This window comes from Lipotes vexillifer, unplaced genomic scaffold (assembly GCF_000442215.2).
Source record: "Lipotes vexillifer unplaced genomic scaffold, Lipotes_vexillifer_v1.1 scaffold479, whole genome shotgun sequence".
In the NCBI taxonomy this organism is placed as follows: Eukaryota; Metazoa; Chordata; class Mammalia; order Artiodactyla; family Lipotidae; genus Lipotes; species Lipotes vexillifer.
In genome coordinates this window covers 1,290,128-1,315,327 of record NW_006796443.1, presented here as the reverse complement: position 1 = coordinate 1,315,327, position 25,200 = coordinate 1,290,128, and the positions used below count along the sequence as shown (strand labels likewise).

General features: G+C 36.6%; 1 protein-coding gene across 1 annotated transcript in view; it reads left to right on the top strand.

The window, feature by feature from the left end:
• VWA8 (von Willebrand factor A domain containing 8) overlaps positions 1–25,200 on the top strand; it is a 368,026-nt gene that overhangs the window by 94,551 nt on the left and 248,275 nt on the right. The window contains exons 13-14 of the mRNA XM_007468612.1: positions 17,434–17,594; positions 22,035–22,148. Of these exons, the coding sequence (XP_007468674.1) occupies positions 17,434–17,594; positions 22,035–22,148 (275 nt within the window). The remainder of the gene's footprint in view (positions 1–17,433; positions 17,595–22,034; positions 22,149–25,200) is intronic.

The window sequence follows — 25,200 nt, the reverse complement described above, 5'->3', positions numbered from 1 at the left end:
TTGAGAATGTTATTTTTATGTATGAAATAATTAGTTTAATAGGCTGAGAACAGATTTTCTTATATATTTTTGGAGAGTCACAATAAGTTCACAAAAATATTATTTTATTTTAATGTATTTTTTAACTTTCCTGTTGTTTGTTGATTGATAAATAAACAGAGGTAGGAAAATTATACTATTCAATTTGATGGCAGACCATTCTATTACCTGATACTCTTCTGAGATATGAAGTCAGTCTCTTCTAATTTCTACAACAGGATAAGGTCATTTAGTCATATCTTATTAATCTTCTATCTGACAAACATGGGTGATGATATTCAAAAGGCACACAAGTTTTGCCATAAGAATATTTTGCCCATCCTCAGCATACACACTATCTACCTTATAGATGTCCTTCAAGGATTGGGAAAACTGGTACAGAGATAAGGAAAGTAATCACATATTCTGAAAACCCCTTTTCCAATTTTGCTTTTCTGCTCATTAATCTTTAGAGAAACGTCTGGGAGAAAAAAATGGTTTCTGAAGTATAGACTTCAGAAAGGAATAGAGAAGTGTAATAATGGAAACATGTTTTGTAGGTGAGTTTGTTTCTTTCTCTCTCCATATGGCTTCTTTCCAGGAACTGGATCAAAGCATATATTAGGCATTTTATTGACATTTGCAGGTTTTGTAAGCTGTTAATTAGTTGGTTTTTATGATAGAAACCAAGCTCCTGAGATTAATTTGACTCTTTTTGCTTATAACTTCATATTTATTAGTAGCATTCATCTATTTCTTTGGGACAGAGGAACTAATTTAATAGGATTAAAGATTAGATTATGGTTTTATAATAATATAGCCCATATTAACAAAAAATTTCCAGAAGTTTGACCCAACATAGAGAATTTAGTGGGAATAAGTAACTCAACATCTGTTTTCCTAGAAGATGTAGAGATTTCCCTGTTACTTGTACATGTATAAAGCTACACTTAATATGTGGGTTTTGCCTTATTTTTAGACTTGACTATTTTTAGAACTGGGTTTCATATGAAGAAAAAGAAAAACAGAGCCTTTACACAGATTTGTGGCAGTACATAAAATAAGTTTTATAATAGGTTATAAAAATCTTAAATCATTTGGCACGAGTGTTAGGTCAGATTCTTTTAACTGGTTATTCTTTTTTTAGTGTTGAAGTCAGTGATTTCATAGTATTGAAGACATACAGGTTATTATTCTTCTCTTTCACAACCAGGTAAGGGCATATTTCCAGATTTCTTTCCACACCATCATAAACAGCACCAGATCTGAGATCTCGTTTTTCTGTTTAAGTACTACTTGGATTAAAAGGCGAGTCAACTCCAATCAAAAATTTAGGTCAAATAAGTTTAAGAGACTTATAATGAACATAATCACTGTCTAAAACACGTTGAAGTCTTAGGATCATTTTTGACCCCTTAGCTAAGTTTTTCTTCCTATAGCTAAACTCAAACCAAATCCTTTTCTTCATCTACCATCTAATCTACAATTCCTCCTTCTTCCTGTGCGTCCTAATACAGTGGAAATATCTTGACCTTTTATTCTCTCTCATTTGTTTTCACTGCCCTATGTCTTGGACTTCTTTTTTTTTTTTTTTTTTTTTTTTTTTTGTGGTACGCGGGCCTCTCACTGTTGTGGCCTCTCACTTTGCAGAGCACAGGTTCCGGACGCGCAGGCTCAGCGGCCATGGCTCACGGGCCTAGCCGCTCCGCAGCATGTGGGATCTTCCCAGACAGGGGCACGAACCCGTGTCCCCTGCGTCGGCAGGCGGACTCTCAACCACTGCGCCACCAGGGAAGCCCTATCTTGGACTTTTTTACTTGCTTCTTGTCTTTGTCTTGAATTTGCACTTTTTTCATGAAGATTTCAAGAGTCTATATTCATTTAAGTGGTTTATATTCAACCTCAGAGACTAACTTTCTGTATGATTCTGTAGATCATTTTGTTTTCTTCATTTATTTTGCTGTAATCTGTCAGCCTTTCTGTCTTCTTAGTATTTTTTCTTTTTCCCACAAAGAATAACCTTCATAAGGCTCTCTAGGAATTTACTTGCCTCAAATCCTTCAAATTTCTTTTATTATAAAATTTATTTTTAAAAAATGTATGTCATCATGCAAGTTATACATCCTCTGAATTTTGAAATAGAAATTATAAACGAAGAGTAGTTGTCTTTTCATAGAGCTCTTCCTCATTGTTTTTCTTTTATAGTTGCATATTATTCCATCATGTGGTTATACCAGAGTTTATTCAACCAGTCTCCTATATATGGACAATTGGATTGTTTCCAATATTTTGTAATTATAAACTAAGTTGCAGTGAATAACCTTGGCATATGTATTTTCACATTGTTAGAAGTGTATCTTCAGGATTAATTCCTAGAAGTGGAATTGTTAGGTCAATAGGTAAATATATGTGTAGTTTTGTTAGGTATTGCCAAATTTTCCTCTGTAAGGATTATACCATTTTGCATTCCCACCAACAATGCCAACAGAGAGGGCCACCAAGCTCTTTAATGTTTGCCAATTGGATAGTTAGAAATGGTATCTAAGGAGTAGTTTTTTTTGTTTGTTTGCTTTTTGTTTTTATTTATTTATTTATTTATGGCTGTGTTGGGTCTTCGTTTCTGTGCGAGGGCTTTCTCTAGTTGTGGCAAGCGGGGGCCACTCTTCATCGCGGTGCGTGGGCCTCTCACTGTCACGGCCTCTCTTGTTGCGGAGCACAAGCTCCAGACACGCAGGCTCAGTAGTTGTGGCTCACGGGCCTAGTTGCTCTGCGGCATGTGCGATCTTCCCAGACCGGGGCTCGTTCCCGTGTCCCCTGCATTGACAGGCAGATTCTCAACCACTGCGCCACCAGGGAAGCCCCTAAGGAGTAGTTTTAATTTGCATTTCTTATATTAGGAAAGAAATTGAAAATCTTTCCTATTTTTAAGGGCCATTATTATGGTCCTTAATAAGTTATCTGTTCATTTCTTTTGCCCATTTTTCTACTAAGTTTTTGGTCTTTTTTCCTCTCAATATTTAAGTTTCTAATATTAGGCATATTTGCTTTTTATCTGTGATATATGCTGCATCAATTTTTCTCTCAGTTCATTTGATTTTATTTTCATTTTCTCTCAGTTCATTTGATTTTATTTATGAATAAATTAGTTTTTGCCTTGTAAGTTAAAAAAATTTGTAGTTAAATTTATTAATATTTTATTTTATTGCATCTAGATTTTGAGTCATGGCTAGAAAGCCTTTCCCTATACCCAGGTTAAGGAGGAATTCACTCATGCCTTTTTCAGCTTCTAGGTTGACCTCTGTCCAGTTCTTGCACATAACCCCTTATATTTTAGAACCAGCAGTGGAGAACTGGGTCTTTCTCAAGCTGCCATCTCTCTTTCTGACCACAGCTGAGAAACATCCTCCAATCTTAAGGACTCAAATTATAAGATTGGGCCCACACGGGTAATCCAGAATAACCTCCCCATCTCAAGGTCATTAACTTAACCATGTCTGCAGAGTTCCTTTTGCCATGTAAGGTAACATATTCACAGGTTCTGGGGATTAGGATATGGATATCTTTGTGGAGGGTATTATTCTGCCTACTACACTGACCATTCTGGAAGATCACACCACTGAGAACGTTGCCACTGATGGTATTTGAGTTACAAATGCAGCACACCTCTTTCAGTGTATATAGTTTTCATATGCATAGTGATTCTACATGTAGCTGCAAGCATCCAACTTCATGGTATTTTTTGGTGTAGCTGTGCCCATACATTTGTTGAAGTGTGTATTATTTTTTAACAAGTTATTTTCCCTATAATAAAATGTAGGCATTATCCTGAATTTTTATTTGAAGTTATGTGTATAGGTATATTATATTACATATGGAGTTTTTCAAGGCTATAAAGCAAAAATTACAAAATATTGTTTATAAAATGGGGGTGTTTATAAAATAGGGTTGGGTCTAACAGGATTGAGAATGCAGCAGGTTAGACCACAGCATAGGGCTTGGCATAAAGAAGATACTCAGTTGAATATGCACCATCCTAGAGGCTTGGGAAATCTTAAACTATTTTAAGTAGAATGACTTTTGTTTTTAAGTATGTAAGGGATAGGTGTGATTATTCAAACATTGTTGTCATTCTCCCCATCAAACACATTTAAGAACTTTTCCATTTATAGCATTCTCTAATGCAGAAAAGCAATAGAATTATTTAGATAAATTTCTGATTTTTGAGAACTAATTAGTTCTTACAGGATAAGGCAGGAGGCTGTTTTGAGACAAATTCATTTCAGTTTTAGAATTACAATTTTCTGTGTATTTCCTATGTTTTTCAAACATAAAATTTTGTGACCATTTAATAATAGCTTTTTGCAGCCTCTTTGAAGTGATTCAAGTTATTTACTAAAATTTATAATTACTCTAAAATAGGCCAGTAAAGTGGTATTTCCTGGCTTTCAGAATTAAGGATGAGAACGGTTAAGTGCCAGAGTTTATACCTCAAACAAAGCGTCTACAGCAGGTCCTAGCTTATTAATTTTCAAGTCATTTTCTTGCCTACTAGACTGTACATCTTTAAAAACAGTAAGTAACAGACAATGAGGCTCACTCTGAGATGAGAGGGAACTGGGTTGAGGCCCGAAAAGTGTCATCTGTTTTTATTTGGAATGCTTTCCTTCACGTTAGCTTGATTTGCTTTAGAATGCTAGGGTTCTTGTTACATCACAGTTTGTTTTTCAGTATTGGTCTGTTTTTCTACTTGCTAGCCTTTCAAAAACAACATAATAGAAAGGAGGAATGGAGGAGTTTGCAAAAATCAATGGTTGTTTTCAGCTGATAGAAGTCCATCTCAACAGTGTATTATTTTTATAATTGAAACTTTGTGAAACGTTACCTTAGGCTCTTGTTTTGATGGAGAAATCACCTCAAAAGCTGAGTGTGATGACAGTTGTAGTATTTTATGTTAAGCTTGCAATTAGAACTACTTGGAGTGTTTATATGATAGGACATAGTACAAAGTTATGTATTGAAAAGGTAGGCTTTTTGCTGGTTCAACTTGATAACTTATTAAACTTATATATTCTAAAAACGCAAAGTGTATCTTAAAGTTTAACTGTGCAATATATGTTATAAAGGTTCATCTTGTTGTATTTGCATAAATTTTCCATTTAAAAGGCAGTAAGTTTTACATTTGCTTTTTTGAAAAAAGCATCCAAACATGATATTCAAATCTTTTATAACTTTGCAAGTATGTACTAGACTCCTTATTTAATTGAAACAGTGTACATTTTAAGAAACGGACAACATCTTTTGTGTTATGTTAACAAATTTAGCTATCATGAGGTATTTATTAGATTTATAAAAGCACACTAGAAGGCCTTTGGGCATGTGTACAAAAATAAACGTTACAGTAAGACCAAATCCATTCGCTCAAGGAAGAAAACAAAAGTAACCAAGGAATCCTACCAAATAAGGAATTCCAGCCTGAAAGGTATTTCATTTACCATCCTTGGTGATCCAGAAACATAGGATCCATAAACTTGAAGAGGGAAAGAATTTCAAATTTGAGGATTCTCTGTAGAATAGCTCCAAACTTAAGGACACTGTGTGATGAAGTCACAGTACTGTTGTTGAGAACAAATTGTTATGCTTGACCATCTCCATTAGTTAGGACTTTTGTTTTAAATGTACTTTACAGTAATTTTGATTAGGGGTCTTAGGGCAATCTTTTAAGGGTCTTCAGGAATTTATAGTCACCAGAGATCACTGTAAGAGTACGGATTTGCTAAAGGTTAGTGAGATTAATGATGAAGTTATGTATTTATATTCTTATGGGGAACATGTCGAGAAAGAAAAGAAAGAGGATATAACTTTGATGTGATTTTTTATTTATTTAATTAATTAATTTATTTTTGGCTGCGTTGGGTCTTCATTGCTGTGTGCGGGCTTTCCCCAGTTGTGGCGAGCAGGGCCTACTCTTCCTTGCTGTGCACAGGCTTCTCATTGCGGTGGCCTCTCTTGTTGCAGAGCATGGGCTCTAGGCGCGTGGGCTTCAGTAGTCACGGCATGTGGGCTCCGTAGTTGTGGCTCACGGTCTCTAGAGTGCAGGCTCAGTAGCTGTGGCGCACGGGCTTAGCTGCTCCACGGCATGTGGGATCGGATTCGAACCTGTGTCCCCTGCATTGGCAGGGGGATTCCTAACCACTGAGCCACCAGGGAGGCCCCATAACTTTGATTTGATTTTGACTTTCACAGTACAGTATGTTTTATAAATATGTTTTATTCTTGGAAATAAAAAATAAATATGTACTTCTCAGCTATGTCATCTAGTTGCCTTTTATGATTTCTAAGTGCTTTGTTTTTCTATTTTTCCCCTGTTAAAAAAAAACCCCAATTCCTCAGGATCCAGCCCATTTTCTGAATATATTCAATTTTATTGCTGATTTACAAACCAGTCTCATAGTAGAAACAGGGCTTTCTGAGGTGTTTGAACTGAAAACCATTTGGCAGAACCAGAGAGATAGTCAAAAAGAACAGCACAGGGAAAGGCATTAACAGGCAGAGTTCAACTAGTGCCTCTGGGAACTGAGTTGAAATAGCTTGGGGTTTAAGCTAGTAAAAGCTGTGAAAATCCTGATTTTTACAGTCTATTGACTACGGTTGAGAAATTAACAACCTGAAGAGGGACCTTGGCCAGCCCAGCTCCTGGGATGCTTCGTGTTCATTTCCTGTGGTTCCCTGAAGCTCTCCCAGATTCAGGTAGCTGCTGGCTGGCAGCCTCTATGCAGGTGAGGAGTGGTGCCCATTATGCCCTCACATAGGTGGAAGATGGACAGGGTGGGAGGGTTGCCCTGCTACCTTCAGCAGTCTGTTTCTTTAACCTTAGCAAACCTTTTTCAGTGCTGCTTCAAGCAGGAGACTCCACGTTTATCCTCAATGATGCTCCCTGAATCCATTAACTCTTCCTTATCTCCCACATAGTGAAAAGCATTTGCTGCACAGTATCTCCCATGGGGGAGCGATTCAGAGAGAGCAGCTTTAGTTTTGTGAGGAAGGTTCCAAAAGGGACCCATTAAGCCAATAGAAAGTGTTGTCGAGTATTGCAGCCACGGCACACTTCTTAGCTTTCTCGCCATCCGCCATACCCACCCCACAGCCAATTGTTAGTCTAACATCATTTGCTTTTTGCCAGGATCCGCTATAGCTATGGACATCTCCAGTAGCTCTAACCCACCAACCCTGGACCCATTTTTGAGAATTTGCTGGAAAATGCATTTGGCATATGAAATTTTACTTTACAGAGTTTTTTTTTTTTTTTTTTTTTTTTTTTTTTTTTTTTTTTTTTTTTTTTGCGGTACGCGGGCCTTTCACTGTTGTGGCCTCATGGCAACATGGAGTGCAATATTCTGTCTTTGTTTTCTTTGGATATATACCCAGAAGTGGGATTACTGGATCATATGATAGTTCTATTTTTAAGTTTTTGAGGTACCTCCATAATGTTTTCCATAGAGATGGCACCAATTTACATTCTCACCAACAGTGCACAACGGTTCCCTTTTCTTCACATCCTCACCAACATTTGTCATCTCTTGTTTTTTTGTTTTGTTTTTGTTTTTTTTTGGATGATAGCCATTCTAACAGGTATGTATGAGGTGATATCTCATTGTGGTTTTAATTTGTATTTCCTTGATGATGAGTGATGTTGAGCACCTTTTCATGTGTCTGTTGGCCATTTATATATCTTCTTTGGAAAAATATGTATTCAATTCCTCTGTCCATTTTTTTTTTTTTTTTGCGGTACGCAGGCCTCTGACTGTTGTGGCCTCTCCCGTTGTGGAGTACAGGCTCCGGACGCGCAAGCTCAGCGGCCATGGCTCACAAGCCCAGCCGCACCGCGGCATGTGGGATCCTGCTGGACCGGGGCACGAACTCGTGTCCCCTGCATCGGCAGGCGGACTCTCAACCACTGCACCACCAGGGAAGCCCCTCTGTCCATTTTTTAATCAGATTTTTTTGCTATTGAGTTATATGAGTTCTTTATATATTTTAGATATTAACCTTTATCAGTTATATCATTTGAAAATAGCTTTTTCCATTCAGTAGGTTGCCTTTTCATTGTGTTGGTTTCTTTGCTGTGCAGAAACTTTTTCTTTTTAGTCTGATGTTGTTCCACTTGTTTATTTTGGCTTTTGTTGCTTTTGCTTTTGGTGTCAAATCCAAAAATTATCGCCAAGACCAAGGTCAAGGACCATACCAGCTATATTTTCTGCTAGGAGTTTTATGGTTTCATGTCTTAACATTCAAGTCTTTAATCCATTTTGAAGTGATTTCTGTGTATTGTATAACTTAGGGTCCAGTTTCATTCTTTTGCATGTGGCTATACAGTTTTCCGGATGCCATTTATTGACACCATTACTGAATATATTCTTGGCTCCTTTGTCATGAACTTGTTCACCGTATATGTGTGGGTTTATTTCTGGGCTGTCCGTTCTATCGATCTATGTGTCTGTTTTTATGGAAATACCATACAGTTTGGGTTAGTATAGCTTTGTAATATAATTTGAAATCAGGAAGTGTGATGTTTATGACTTCATTCTTCTTTCTCAAGATTGCTTTAGCTATACAGGATCTTTTACGGTCCATACAAATTTTAGAATTGTTTAATTTATTTCTGTGAAAAATGCCATTGAAATTTTGATAGGGATGACATTGAATCTGTAGATTTCTTTGGGTAGTATGGACATTTTAACTATATTAATTCTTCAGTCCTTGAGTGTAAATATCTTTCCATTTATCTGTGTCTTCTTCAATTTCTTTCATCAATGTCTTATAGTTTTCAGTTATGGTGGGTGAACATTTATAGATAGTTATTTTTAAATTTATCTCTTTTTTGGTGAGAATATTTAAGTTCTAGTCTCTTTTGTAGACATTAAATATTTGTAACTATTTAATTAGAATATGTTACATTTCATAATCCATTCTCTAAAGAATAGTGGGAGTGACCTAAATCAGATCATGCCATTTCTCTGCTTAGAATCTGTCAATGGCTTTCCATTATACTTAAAATAAGAACCCCTAGTCTTGGCTTATGAGCCCTCCAACAGTGCTTTTCTACCTTGGCTGCCTATTAGAAACACCCAAGGAGCTTTGAAAAATTTCCATTGTCCAGCCCCCACCATTAGAGAATCTGAAGTAATTGGTTTGAGGTGTGACCCGGATTTCAGGATTTTTACAAAAGCTACTCAGTGATTCTAACAGGGAGACAGGGTTGAGAGACACTGCCCTACCTGATCTGACCCATGCCTGCGTCTCCAGCCATCTCTCTCCCTGATGGACCCTCTGCTGGTTATGTTTCAGCCTCAGTGACTACTTTCAGTCCCTTAAATCTATCTAGCTTTTTTCTGCTTCAGGACTTTTGCACAGGATATTGCCTCATCCTGGAATACTCTTCCCCTGATTTTCACTTGGCCTTTTATCATTTAAATCACCACAGTTTCAGTATACTTAGAGAAAGCATCCTTGACCCATGGAGCCATTTGCTATCACGTTACCCGACATTTTCTCTGCAGCACTGACCACTACATGATCATGATACACACACACACACACACACACACACACACACACACACACACACATTTTTTTTTTTTTTCTGCACTACACAGCTTGTGGAATCTTTGTTCCCTGACCAGGGATTGAACCCATGCTCTCAGCAGTGAAAGCGTGGAGTCCTAACCACTGGACCGCCAGGGAATTCCCATGGTATATTTTTTTTATTTGCATCTCCTCCCTCCCTCCCTTCCTTCTCATCCTTCCTCTCATCTGTTCCCTTTCCTTTGTCTGTTTTTGTTCTCTTCACCCTAGAATGTAGGATCCATGTTTATCTTTTTCAGTGCTGTATCCTCAGCACCTGGATCAGTGACTTGTGTGTAGTAGACAATCAGTATATGAAGGAATGGATAAATAAATTTTGAAAATTTTACATTATTTTTAAAGGATCAGCTCTGTCCACTTTTCTTTACTAATTTTTATGTTTCAATATTACCTTTACTTTAAATTCTAAGACGAGAATTTCTTTTGTCATACAGCATTGTTATTATACTTTTATTAGTGTTCTGAACTGTTAACTTAGATTTATTGTTAGATTTAAATTTTAATGTATTAGGATTTTGTTTCTTCAATTGATTCAGATTCAGCTATTATTAAATACCCACTAGGTGCCAGACATTATCTCATTTAATTATAAAGATATTTTACTCACTTCACCCATTTATCATATTATAAGTCACAGAACTGGAATTGAAAACCCAGCTTTCCTTATACTGTACCCATTCTTTCAACTGTGCTACTTTCCATGTTGGCTGACTAGAAGGGATTTGAGTGTTGTTGAGTGAGGCCAAATGCTATAACTGCTCCATGTGTCTTTACTGAATACTGAACAGGTTATTAGCACATACCACAACTTTGATTTTATACTTTGTTACTATTGGGTTGCCCAGAAAGTTTGTTTGGGGTTTTTCCGTAAGACGTTAACGACAAACTTTTTGGTCAACCTAATAATTATTATAAGGCAAATATTATTTAAACTAGAATTGATTGCTACTTTCCCACCTGTTCTCCTAACAGAGTCAAACATTTGTGATAAAATGTAGCAAAGTTTGCAGTACCATTTGAATAAAATGTGGTTCTTCAGTATGTGTGTCCTGGGATTTTACTCTATAACATCTCTGCTTTTTGCCTTCCTTTTTGAAACTGTTCTTACCCTCTTTTATATATGTAGTTGTCCGTGAACATTTCTAAACAAGCTTTCATAAAGTTGGTTTACTTGTAAAAAATTATTATCCTTAGGTTGTGATTTTTGTTGTGGACAATAGAATCCATTTTCGCTGTCTAAAACCGAGAGGGATTTATTACAGAGTATTATGTAGCTTACAGAATTTCTGGGAGAGATAGGGCACAGTATTTAGATTGTACCCAGTTAGGAATGACAGAGCCTGGAGAACTTCAGCCATAGCTTTCTAGAAGAGCGAGTTTCCTTGTGCTGGCTGGCACTTCACTCTCACTGCCAGTTTTTTCAATTCCCAGTTTTGTGTATGTGAGAATGCTTGGTAGAACCTGGGTCGTGTACAGAACTCTAGCTGCAAAGGCATCTAAGAAATAATGTTTTCAGTTTTCTAGCCGCTGTACTACAGCAAGGATAGTAGAAGGGATTTGATTGGGTGTCTTCTTGGAATACATATTACATTATTTGCACTTACACTGAACTTGACTTTATATTTTATTGAATGACTGTATTAAGATGTCCTTTTGTTGGGTCAGGTGTGACATAGTGGGTTTGACTTCTAGTTAGCTTCAATCGGAAGAATTCTGTTCTATGTTTATGGAATAAATCTTTAGAGTAGATCATCTTGAAATAGATCCCACTGGTTACAGTAAAGAGAGCTATAAATGAATCAAAATCAGCTTCTTCCATTAATAGCAGAGTAACTGAAAGCAATCATGGTAGTCTTGTAATGCCATCATTATATACATAAAGGAAGCATTTATTATATGTGTGACAGGTTAAAAATAGTTGCTTTAAAAAAGAACTTTAGGAAGAAGCATGGAAGAGTTTACAAATAATTTTACAGTGTATGTAAAACGAGAGGCCTTTTTGTTTGAGATCAAACATAAATGACACAGGAATGTTGGCAGCACGCCTTGCATTTTGTTCACTGAGCGTGCTTAGACTGTAAATAATGGCTTCATTTCTATTTTGGGACCTAAAAATTATTAACATTCTGTGTTTATGCAATATTTATGCAGTATTTTACACTAATAGTTATGGACATAATTAATCCCTTATTGTAAAGTTGGTGACTTGCATCAGCTGGTCTTGGTGTATTCTTTTATTCCCTTAAATCCCAGATTTTCTTAGTATTTTATACTACTGGCAGGGTATTTTCTCGTAGCTACTTTTTGCAGATATTTATCAAACTAATTACTTATATCCAGGTTTCTCAAGGGAATCTCAGAAAAATTAATGTATACCATTCAAAGGTCTTAAAAACATTTAAGGTATATAATTGCTTTAGGGTTCAAATCTATATTCTCTGGTACATTTTGTGCAGTTATGCTTCTTCTCATTTTAATAAGACATTTTTATTTTTAGTAGGGTTTCTCTGTTGCAAATCAAAAGAGCAAAATTTAAAATGACACAGAATCTTAATATACATATATGGATGTTTTCCAGGGATCTGAATGAGGAGGTGAAATGTTTAAGTTTAGACAATGGTGGCTCTAAAGGAACTAGTTTTCATGTCCTGTTATTTCTAAATTTTTTAGGAAACAGAAAGAGGAAATGGTTCGGCCTCTATGATATCATTAGTGCTATTTTTATTCTCTTAAGTTCAAAGGTTTCAAGGATAAGAAAAATATATACAAAACTGAGGGCATTCATCTTTCTTGATTTTTATTAGTGTGCTTTCAAAACGCTCATATGGAATCAGCACATTTCTTCTTAAAATTTTGTCTTTCCACTTGCTTTAGGGATGTGTGTGTATATGTTAAAATAAGTAAGGATATTAAAGCAACTTCATGGTACTAAAACCCAAAAATTCTGTGGACAGAAACATTTGAAAAAGCTGTTACTCCATTTTAAAGATTAGCTTAATATTGAAATCATGTTACTGACCCATTTCAGACTGTTCTGAAAAAATTCTGTTAATTGTTTGACTAGGTTCAGTTGTTCTGTGAAAGTTCAGTTTTACTTTGGTGTCCTTGCACTTTCACACAATGGAAAATAACTTTCACACAATTGAAAATAATTTCTTATTATAACTAATATTATGGAAAGTGGGGGCAATTATCTTTTTAAGAAAAAGCTGGAATTTTCATCTTTTCTCCGAATACAGGATCTTAATTATGAAAACCAACTACTTTTATTAAAGAGGATACTTTTTTTTTTCCCGTAGGAGGGTTTTTATTTTAATGCACAGACATATTAGAATTGAAGAATGGCTCATTTTCACATGATAGTATGCAGAGGCTTGATGTGATAAAACTGAACTGAGCTAGTCTTTTAATAAATGCCAGGTGTTTTCCATTCTTTACCCCTCTGAAGATTGAAAAAAGGGAAAAAATTTCTGGTCTGTAGTTGTGGTTGGCATTAATAGCTTTGAATTCTGTTGGTCTATTACTGCTTGTTGTGTAGCAGCAAATAATTATTTCAGTTTACTTCAGTCAGTAAAAGGGAGTCTCCAACTGCTGGGTTGGAAAAGGGGAGCTGTACATGCTGTTTGTCTTTCTCGTCACCTTTATTAGTAAATATTTACTCATTTGAATGAGGCAAGTATTGTAGACATTGTGTGAATTAACAAGATATGAATGTACTTTGGAATCATCCATCACTACAAAATAAAGTAGTGCTTTTCTATATCTTGTACAGAATTGGTGACTCAGGATGTGTTGGTATGAGAGCGAGGAATTTTCTCCATCAAAAAAAAAAAAAAAAAAAAAAGGTTACCAGTTGCTAGCCTCAGCTCCTTAGGAGTTCGAACCTCTTATGCCAGAGTCACAATCCTCATCTCCTCTTCTTGGGCCCACGCAAAAGGAGCTGAGTTGGGTTAGAAAACCATCTGTTTTCAGTCTGAAGCTGGGATTTTCAAAATGAACCCCCAATCATTTCTGTAACAATATGGTTTCAGTGGGATACCTTCTTGATGTTACCTCCTTTCTGAATATCAATAGAAATGCTTAAAGGGAATAAGGCCTACTCTTTCCTTTTTTTTCCTTCTTTTTTTTTCCACCTTTTAATTTATACTACTTTGTTATACATTTAATTAATATGTATCTTCCTGCAATCTCATAATTCCTATCAGAATAAGGAAGGAGTATAAATAAATGAGACAAAGTTTCACATTAAGTTAATGTCTCCTTTTTAAAGCTGTGCTTTCCACCTGGGAGTCATTTAAGATATCACCTATGTAATGTTTAATAAAAAATAGATGGTAAGCCCCACCTTGGATCTACTGAATCCAAATCTTCAGGGTGATAAGGCCTAAGCTTCTATCAATATATTTTCCAGAATTTCCTCCAGCTGTTTCTGATACATATCTTTGACTTAGAACCACTGTGCTAAAGCATGTTTTCTGTTTGTTTTATGCTCTAGGACAATATGTAATGTAACTCTCTACTGACTGTTTTTCTGGAATAATTAATACCAAGAGTTTTCTTTAAATTTACCTGTTTTTATATTAATTTTTTAAAGGTTTATATATGTGTATATATATATATATTTGATTTTTTTCATAATTCAATTATGAAAATGAAACAACAACATTTATTTTGATTTGTCCTATTTTTCTTGCAAGAGTGATCCATTTCTGGTTCTGTAGCATAGCCATGAGTGTGAATAAGCTCATTTTCACCATGAACCATCTCAGTAAACACTGATGATGATGATAGATTTAGTCTTACATGCTCATATAAATTGCATAGAATTTAAAATTCATAGTTGAAAAATTAGATAACATTAATGAGTTAAGCCAAATTTTGATAATGTGTCAAAGTTGGATCTTTAGGGCTATGTTGCTGAGTTTTGTCACTGAAAAAAATGAATCAATAGTCAATCTAAGGAAGAAACGGAAAATTTTACTCGAGCCAACATGAGGGTTATAACCCAGGAGACAGTCTCTTAGAGAGCTCTGAGAACTGTTCCGAAGAGGTAAAGGGAGAGGTCAGTGTGTGTGCGATTTTTGCCGAATGGGATACCTGCAATCAAGCACACATCTCAGTAGAAGGTCGCTGCTAGTCATGAGGAGCAGACATCTTAGTTAATAGTTTTAGTGTTTTTCAAAGTATGGGGAAATGCAAGAATCCAGGTCCATAAAAAATTTCTTCTGAAAATATCTAACCACCTGAAGGCCAGTTGTGTCAGTTTCCCCAGAGCACAAAGTGCCTTATCCTGACCTTCACCCTGAATTCCTTTTAGGGTGTATTGTAGGTCAGTGGCTGCAGTGATTACTGACTTGATTCTTGTAGAACTGGATGGTGGGCAACATTCTTTATTTTACAATCCCTTCCCTTTTAGTCTTAACTTTGACCAAGGTTTGGGAGGCATTATGTGACCAGTTTGTCCCATGGCAATAGGAATGCTCATTCTCAGGTCAGGCAAGGATTTCGTTCACAGGTCACTCAATGTGCTATAGCTGGACTAGGCCCTGTTAGCAGTTGCCAAAAGCCTCTGAACCACCTATCTTGCTAGTCAGTTTTGGTCTAGGAAAAGGTAGTCCTTTTGTTGCTTCTTCCCATACTAGAGTTACACTATTACAATCATTGATATATAGAACTATATTGATAGAACTATATATTTGATCAATCATTTCAAGGTACCTAATCATCATTAATTTTATCTGAGGCTCAGTCACACCTTTGGTAATGCAGGAAACAGTAATCTTGTAAAATAGATAGAATATAAGAAACATAGATAGTAACATTAATAAGTAAGTATTTAATAAGTAAGTATTTAAGTATTTAAGTTCTTAAACTTCCATTAGGTGCCGCCCAGTATCTCCCCAGTCATCTGATCAGTCTGTTCTGCACCAATCACTGTCTTTAAGGAAAATGATATATTGGCTTTGTACATGAAGTTCACCAGAGATGTTTGCACATACAAGGCGAGTGGTGGGTCATTGTGACCCCCTCACAGGATTGAGAAAGGAATGCTATCTTCTAAGGAGTTACATGGTTGGCCCCAGAAGAAGAAAAATTGATCTTTATGATTAAGTAGGCCTTTCTGCCATTGGGGAGGTCTGGTTAATGCATAAAGCAGATGCAAAATGCACACTAGAGGGGAGGGAGGAGGCCCAAACGGGCAGAGAAAAAAATTACGTTTAAATTTCTCTTGTCTTGCCTTAAAATGTGAATTTTTGTTTATTTTATTTTTTAAATGTATTGATTTATTTATATATTTATTTATTTTTGGCTGCTTTGGGTCTTCGTTGCTGTGTGTGGGCTTTCTCTAGTTGCGGCGAGCGGGGACTACTCTTCGTTGTGGTGCGCGGGCTTCTCATCGTGGTAACTTCTCTTGTTGCAGAGCATGGGCTCTAGGTGCATGGACTTCAGTAACTGCGGCACGTGGGCTCAGTAGTTGTGGCTCGCGGGCTCTAGATCACAGGCTCAGTAGTTGTGGTGCGTGGGCTTAGTAGCTCCGAGGCATGTGGGATCTTCCCGGACCAGGGCTTGAACCCAAGTCTCCTGCATTGGCAGTGGGATTCTTAACCACTGCACCAACAGGGAAGTCCCTGAAATTTTATTTCATCAGTTTGAATATTATTGTTTCTCAAGTGTCATTATGATTCAATATAAGCCTATTTATACTTCCTAAGTCAGTACTTTTTTGACAGTGAGAAAATTGAAATGATCAAGACTTACATTTTAATCTTGATTTCAGTACAGATTTGTTGCCACTGTGAATATAAACAAATTCATTCACTTTCCGTCTTCTTAAGACTGGAGTTGGGTATCAAAGAATTTACAAAAGCCTTTAAATTTTTAGATAAAATTGACCAAATGTTTAACTTTTGTTTGATATAAGTGTTACAGAATTTATCTGAAGTTGATAACACAAAAGAAACTCTTATCTTCAACATTAACACATGTAAGAAAAAATTATTCATATTATATAGCACCAAAATTTTTTACAGTAAGTAGATGTTTATATGCTACTACTATTAATAGCTTGCTTAAACCTGTTACACTGTTTTAGCACTAGTACACTGTGTATGTGCTTTAAAAAATTGCACAACATTGTAAATCAACTGTACTCCAATAAAAATTAATTAAAAAAAATTGCTTGTAAGTGCTATTGTTTGTCAATTCCTGTACCTCATCTGATGGCTGTCCTCCTCAGTTTCCTCCATTTTCAAGCCTCTTTAAATGAGTAACTGTGGTGGTTCCTAGCATGGCTTTTCGGGAGAACTCAACTGCAAGAAAATGCACATCATTGATAAGCATCTCCTCCCAGTGAGTTTGTATGGCCTCTAATTCTTAAAAAGGAATCCATATATGTTGGCCCTTTCAGGAGTAAAGCCGATTGAGTTAAATTCCATTGAAGTTCGGTAGAAATTACTGCCGTCATCTGTGTAGATACCAAGTGAACATTTTAAAAGAGGGGGCAAATGCTAAATAAAATAGAGAAGAAAAACAAAACAAAACCAAACCCGTACTATATATATATATTATGTGGCTGAGTAATAGGAAAAAAATTCAAATGACCAAGAAAAGCTTCTGAATATCTTTCTCTTTGGATTGGAGAAGATGACTCCCCAGTTGTTGTATGGAATGTTATATTGAGAGAGAGGTAACTCTAAAGCTAAAGAAACTATCCTCCATGTCTTAAAAATTAATTCTGCATTTTCTTTGGTGGGTGTTGGGGATTGGTTTCAGGATATGACAGCGCGTGAGCTGCTACAGCAGAGATACACGCTTCCAAATGGAGACACTGCCTGGCGGTCCTCACCCCTTGTAAATGCTGCTCTGGAAGGGAAGCTGGTCCTCTTGGATGGCATTCACAGAGTCAATGCCGGTACATTCGCTGTATTACAAAGGTCTGTATGAGTCACACACACAAAAACACACCTCGTAAGCAGCAGACGTGGAACTTTCTCAGTCTTCTAATTTAAACGGGGTTACATAGTCCCTGAGGAATTTATAATTCTATATCCAAGTAGAACAGCAGATATTTTTATTGTTTTAAGCACAGTAGAGTAAAACTTCAAATAATGAACATTTTGGGAAAAGCCACCGCCATAGCAAAATTCTGTGTGTAAGAGCTGAAAAAAGAAAACCTTTAAGTAGTAATTTTGAAACTTTATATAGGTTGATGGATATATGCAATAAGTCATACAGCTGAAGTTTCTGCAGTTTGTCAAAGCTTCACTGTTTACAAACTCCTTTTCACCAATAAATCTAAATTATTGGTGATACTGTTGGCATTTTTCTTTTTTGAGAGAAAAAATATAGTTCCTTATATAAAATGTATAATAGCTCTTTGATTATATTTTCTATAGGCTAAAGTTCACTTTGTGTTTACAAACCTGAACATTTGTATCACTGTTGTTTTCTTATTTCAGTTTAGGTGGGACAAATATCCACACATTCCTAGTTAACTTCTGTTTAATGTTAAGACTTCATGTGTAACTGTCATGGAAAATATTCCCATCTTGTGTCACTTTGGGAGATTAATGATAGCATTTTTGTTTGTTTGTTACATCTTGATTCTATCACTTGTAGACATTGTTTTTAACTTTTAAATCTAAATTTTAACTTACTGGGAAACTTCAAATAAGTGAAATAATCTAGTTCCCCAACTAACCATTCAAAAGTTTTTTGTCCTTGACAAGATGCAAATACTGAGTGTAACTAAGGATTCTAAGAACACTGCGTTAATCCCGATTCAATTAGAGAGCACTTAAAAGTAATAATCACAAACTTCCAGTGATTTGCCATAAACATTGTATAGATTTACAGTATTTTTCTCTTCTAAACAGGCAAATGCAAACACAAACAAAATAATACCTACTGCCTTCTTTTACTGGCTATCTCTTGCCTGCTAGGCCAAGTAGTGGTAGTAGCAGCAGCAGCTACCATTAATTGAGTACTTTCTCTACACCAGGCATTGTGCTAAGCCAGTGTTTCTCAGATTTGCAACCGTGGAATATCCTTGTGGGAATGAGGCTTAAAAATTACTGATACCTGGGCTCCACCTCCTCAAATTCTGATGTAATTGACCCAGGATGAGGCCTGGACATTGGCATTTTTAACTGCTTCCCAGTCGATTCTAATGTGCAGCTAAGATTGAGAACAGCTATGTTAAGCATGTGCCTTACATTAGCTGTTCAATTTTCACAGCAATACTGTGAGGTTGGTATAATTGCCCTAGTTTTATAAAAGATAAAATTTAAACAGGCGGGGGCTTCCCCTGTGGCGCAGTGGTTGAGAGTCCGCCTGCCGATGCAGGGGACACGGGTTCGTTCCCCGGTCCGGGAAGATCCCACATGCTGCGGAGCAGCTAGGCCCGTGAGCCATGGCCGCTGAGCCTGCGTGTCCGGAGCCTGTGCTCTGCAATGGGAGAGGCCACAACACTGAGAAGCCCACGCACCGCAAAAAAAAAAAAAAAAAAAATTAAAACAGGCAGATTAGTTCTTCCCCTTCCCAGTCCATTCAGCTAATAAGGTACAGGGCTGGGACTTGAACCCAGGTCTGAGTGACTCCACTGCCCATGCTCTTAACCTCTGCATTATGCAGTCTCTCTACTCCTCAGTGCTCACCGAGTGGAGGTTTGTGGGGCGACTGTACTGTGGGCATCAGGAAACTTTAGTGGTTGGTTTAAGACCTAGAACAGCAGGGTTTAAGACCTAGAACAGCAGGTTTCAACCTCTGCAACATCTGGAAGACAATGCTGTTTTTGCTGTGGATGGCTAGGTCCCATCATAGTTGGTATATGAAATAGCATTAGTTATTTCACTGTAAAGATTTTAGATATTTTAAATCCTGTAATTGCAAAGATAGAAATATTTTGATAATGCTGTGGCTTAAAGAGTTATGTTAGACTCAAGTGAATATGTACCAGCTGCCTTGTTCATTAATATTTACCTCATGGTTATCCTGAGTCAATCATTCAGCTGTTTCCCTTTTTTTTTTTCAGTTGCTTTACAATGTTGTGTTAGTTTTTTTTTTTAACATCTTTTATTAGAGTATAATTGCTTTACAATGGTGTATTACTTTCTGCTTTATAACAAAGTGAATTAGCCATACATATATCCCCATATCTCCTCTCTCTTGCGTCTCCATCCCACCCTCCCTATCCAACCCCTCTAGGTGGACACAAAGCACTGAGCTGATCTCCTTGTGCTATGTGGCTGCTTCCCACTAGCTATCTATTTTACATTTGGTAGTGTATATATGTCCATGCCACTCTCTCACTTCATCCCAGCTTACCCCTCCCCTTCCCTGTGTCCTTGAGTCCATTCCCTATGTCTGCATCTTTATTCCTGTCTTGCCCTTAGGTTCTCCATAACCCTTTTTTTTTTGTTTTTTTTTTAGATTCCATATATATGTGTTAGGGTACGGTATTTGTTTTTCTCTTTCTGACTTACTTCACTCTGTATGACAGTCTCTGGGTCCATCCACCTCACTACAAATAACTCAATTTCATTTCTTTTTATGGCTGAGTAATATTCCATTGTATATATGGGCCACATCTTCTTTATCCATTCATCTGTTGATGGACACTTAGGCTGCTTCCATGTCCTGGCTATTGTAAGTAGAGCTGCAGTGAACATTGTGGTACATGTCTCTTTTTGGATTATAGTTTTCTCAGGGTACATGCCCAGTAGTGGGATTGCTGGGTCGTATGGTAGTTCTATTTGTAGTTTTTTAAGGAATCTCCATACTGTTCTCCATAGTGGCTGTATCAATTTACATTCCCACCAACAGTGCAAGAGAGTTCCCTTTTCTCCACACCCTCTCCAGCATTTATTTTTTGTAGATTTTTTGATGATGGCCATTCTCACTGTGTGAGTTGATACCTCATTGTAGTTTTGATTTGCATTTCTCTAATGATTAGTGATGTTGAGCATCCTTTCATGTGTTTGTTGTCAATCTATTTATCTTCTTTGGAGAAATGTCTATTTAGATCTTCTGCCCATTTTTAGATTGGGTTATTTGTTTTTTTGATATTGAGCTGTGTGAGCTGTTTGTAAATTTTGGAGGGTAATCCTTTGTCAGTTGCTTCATTTGCAAATATTTTCTCCCATTCTGAGGGTTGTCTTTTCGTCTTGGTTATGGTTTCTTTTGCTGTGCAAAAGTTTTTCAGTTTCATTAGGTCCCATTTGTTTCTTTTTGTTTTTAGTTTCCATTTCTCTAGGAGGTGGGTCAAAAAGGATCTTGCTGTGATTTATGTCATATAGTGTTGTGCCTGTGTTTTCCTCTATGAGGTGTATAGTGTCTGGCCTTACATTTAGGTCTTTAATCCATTTTGAGTTTCTTTTTGTGTATGGTGTTAGGGAGTGTTCTAATTTCATTCTTTTACATGTAGCTGTCCAGTTTCCCCAGCAGCACTTATTGAAGATGCTGTCTTTTCTCCATTGTATATTCTTGCCTCCTTTATCAAAGATAAGATGACCATATGTGCGTGGGTTTATCTCTGGGCTTTCTATCCTGTTCCATTGACCTATATTTCTGTTTCTTGTGGCAGTACCATACTGTCTTGATTACTGTAGCTTTGTAGTATAGTCTGAAGTCCAGGAGCCTGATTCCTCCAGCTCTGTTTTTCTTTCTCAAGATTGCTTTGGCTCTTTGGGGTCTTTTGTGTTTCCATGCAAATTGTGCAATTTTTTGTTCTAGGTCTGTGAAAAATGCCACTGGTAGTGTGATAGGGATTGCATTGAATCTGTAGATTGCTTTGGGTAGTGTGGTCATTTTCACAATGTTAATTCTTCCAATCCAAGAACATGGTATATCTCTCCATCTGTTTGTATCATCTTTAATTTCTTTCATCAGTGTCCTACAGTTTTCTGCATACAGGTCTTTTGTCTCCTTAGGTAGGTTTATTCCTAGGTATTTTATTCTTTTTGTTGCAGTGGTAAATGGGAGTGTTTCCTTAATATCTCGTTCAGATTTTTCATCATTAGTGTAATGGAATGCAAGAGATTTCTGTGCATTAATTTTGTATCCTGCTACTTTACCAATCAGCTGTTTCTTTTCATTTCCTTCCTTCTTCCCCTTTCTAGCTCCTCCACCTCCTCCTCCCTATTCACATCTAGTAACCATGACTACTGTCCTCCAGTACAGAAACCAACAGTTTTTGCCAAGTATAACAGCACTAGCCAACTTAAAATTTCGAAAGGTGCATTTAATAAAATTGCTAGACTCAATTGCCAGTAATAATACATATGACTAAAATATTAACTGACTGATGCTACCTCTAATAACTTCAGTGTTCAAAACTGATTAATCTGTTTGCCGACCTTCCCCTATCCCATTAGGTTGATCCATGACCGAGAGCTAAGCCTCTATGATGGCTCTAGGCTGCTGAGAGAAGACCGGTATATGCGTTTAAAGGAGGAGCTACAAATGTCTGATGAACAGCTACAGAAGAGGTAATTTGGGGTATACTACTCTTATTCTTACTGTCAAGTGTACCTTTTTAAAAATTATTCTTCTAAACCTAGGGTGAATCCAAGATATCTTTGAAGAGCTTAATAATTTGGTGTCCTAGACAAGATCATGTTTTGGCACTTTTTAATACTTGAGTTTGCTATCCAAGATGTACTCTGTACTTTCAGCCTTACTTTTACATAAGTGGTTAAACATTTTATAAGAGCATTAGTTTTAAGAAGATAATCCCTCTTCTGCTGTCTGGAGCAATTCAGTTTTGGCCCCAAACTTTGTATCACTTCAGAAAAAGCAAAAAGGGAGCCTCACAATTAATTGGGCTTCCCGTCCTGGGAAGTGATCAGTCATTTCTGGGGTTTGTCACCTGTTGCAAGATTACCCTTTGTGCCTTATTTTAACATTCCTTCCAGAGCTGTAACAACCAAATTCAATGTATGAGATTGGATTGGATCCTGGATCAGGAGATGAAATGAAAACAGCTATAAAAGACATTTTAGGACAACTGAGAAAGTGTAGATGATATTGAATTAATATTAATTTTCTTAGGTATCATAATGGTACTGTGTTTATGAGGGGGTTGACCTAAAACAAATAGACTTCGAGTTGTTTCTCCAGCAAAAATGCATCTATTCAAGATCAACAAAGAACTGCAGTTTAGGATCGCTAACCATGGCAAGCCACGTGCAAGTCCTTATGCAACAAGAAGAGGGGGAAGGACTCTTCTAAAAGGGAAAACGGAAGTCGGGAGAGCTATAGTGAACAAAGAATCCATTGGAGGAATTGAGAGTTCAAAGTGTAGTGGCTTCACATTGGCTGAGTCCTGCCAGTCTCTCATTGGCTGAGCTCTTGCCAGGCAAGAAAAGGAAGTTTTTCTTCTTCCTGTTGGGCTCTGCTATTGTCACAGGGCGTGGGAGCTCCCACTTCTAGCCTTCCGACTACTTAATTGAGGTTTCTGTCTATTGAGTTTTTCGCAAGGAGAATATTTCTATTCCTAGGAGCCATATGCTGAAATATTTAAGGGATAAAATGAAAAGATTTCTACAGCTTACTTCCAAATGTTTCAGGGAAAAAAAAGACATGATGAATGGTTACAAATACACATACCACAAAGAGCAAGGGAGAGTGAGAACACAAAGTGGTAAAATCTTAACAATTGGTGAAATCTAGGTGAAGGATATATGGGTGTTCATATTCTATTCTTTCAAATTTTCTGTGGGTTTGAAAATTTTCAAATTAAGAAGTTAAAAAGAAAGTATTTCTTTGAGCTGCACACTATACTTTCCTTTAGAGGAGGTTTAGCAATTGTAAGTAATTTTCTGTCTCATTACATTTCCATGGATATTTTCATGTAATTAGAGATTGTTACTTTGGGGAATTCCTGTTTACTTAATTGAATCTTATTTGATTGTAGCTCCCCCTTCCCCCAAAGGGCTTGCTAGCATATTTAAAACAATAAAATCCCACAAATGATAATTACATATATTTCTTATTGTGATTATGTTTGAAGGAGAATTTTTAAACCTTTCCTTGGAATTTTTTTCTAGAGTGGAAATATTAAATCTTACTATCTCTGTATAAGTTATTTAAAAATTCACTTGATTACACAGCTGTTTATGCTTCTGAGGTGCCTATCATCAGATTCCTCTACCCCAGTAGGTGGTTTGGTTGAGTATTTAGGGAAGCAAGTAATAAGGATCCCTCTCATATCATACCTTGGAATTATAACATTCAGCGACTGTACATTATTTACATCACACATCAGGGAATAGTTGTATTTTCAAGGAGATGAATCAAAGTGATTGGGCAGTAACTATCATCAAGACTGCTCATTGGTTTCCCTTAGGACTTAGGGAGCAGTGTCTTCGAGCCAAATGTCCAGGAAATGACAACCGTTTTCTATGAAAAGAACCCAAGTTCTCCCTAATGGTCATAAGCAGTTTTACAAATGAAAACACTTTCAGGAACAAAGTGGCCCTTAGCTTCACGTTCAGAATTTGGCTCAGACTGGTTAGTAGTCCTTCCTTCTCGAAGTGTCCTGTCTTCATCTCTACTGACTTTCATCACTCCCATGAATAGAAACCCAGCTCAGTTCTGTCTCAGAAGTCACTCTGAATAGGTGGAGACAGATCAGAGCGCTGCTTAGTGTCCTTCGCTTATTTTTAAATTTTTATTTGAGTTTTTGTTTTTTTAAATAATTGTTAAATATGCCAGAAATGTTATCCAGATAGTTTCAAGGCTTTTAATGAAAGATGCCAGTTCTCTGTTATCTGTCCTGGGACACTTTCCTGTTTCCTATTCCTCAGAGGCTACCACTTTCAACTCTGAGATGTTTCTTTTGAAATTTACCTCCATATCACTAAGCAATATACTTTCATTGACATTTTTTGATTTATTTTTCAGTGTCAGGCATTGTCCATTGATTTCCTACTATGGAAAATTACAGTTTAGCTCTCTTTCACCATCCCTCTGCCCACTACACATACATACTTCCTATCTCCCATTCTTCCTAAATATTAGGTAATCATTTTGTTTAGAACTTCATTCAGTGTTTGCATTATTATCATGGCACAAGAACTGTACACAGCTGAACCATTCAGTAAACTACCGTTGTTTTCCTTTTCTTATATGCGTTTTGTTTTTCCTAAAGTTAGTAATTGCCTGCATATGAAGAGAGGTAGACATAGAAATAAACAATTAAAATGCAACTTTTAAATGTTACAATAGAATTCTCTACATAATGCTGTGTGAACACAGATGAGGAAGTGATCCTCTTTTCTTTTCTTTTTTTCTTGTTACCTCACAGAGATTTATTAGTGAAGGCAAGGTGCTTTAAAAAGTTGGCAAATATACACAGGTAGTTTATACTTTATTTGCACCAAAAAAACAAGCTTTGCAAACTGGCTTGAATTTTTATTTTTATATTTTTTACAGCTTTATTGGAGTATAATTGCCTTACAATGGTGTGTTAGTTTCTGCTTTATAACAAAGTGAATCAGTTATACATATACATGTGTTCCCATATCTCTTCCCTCTTGC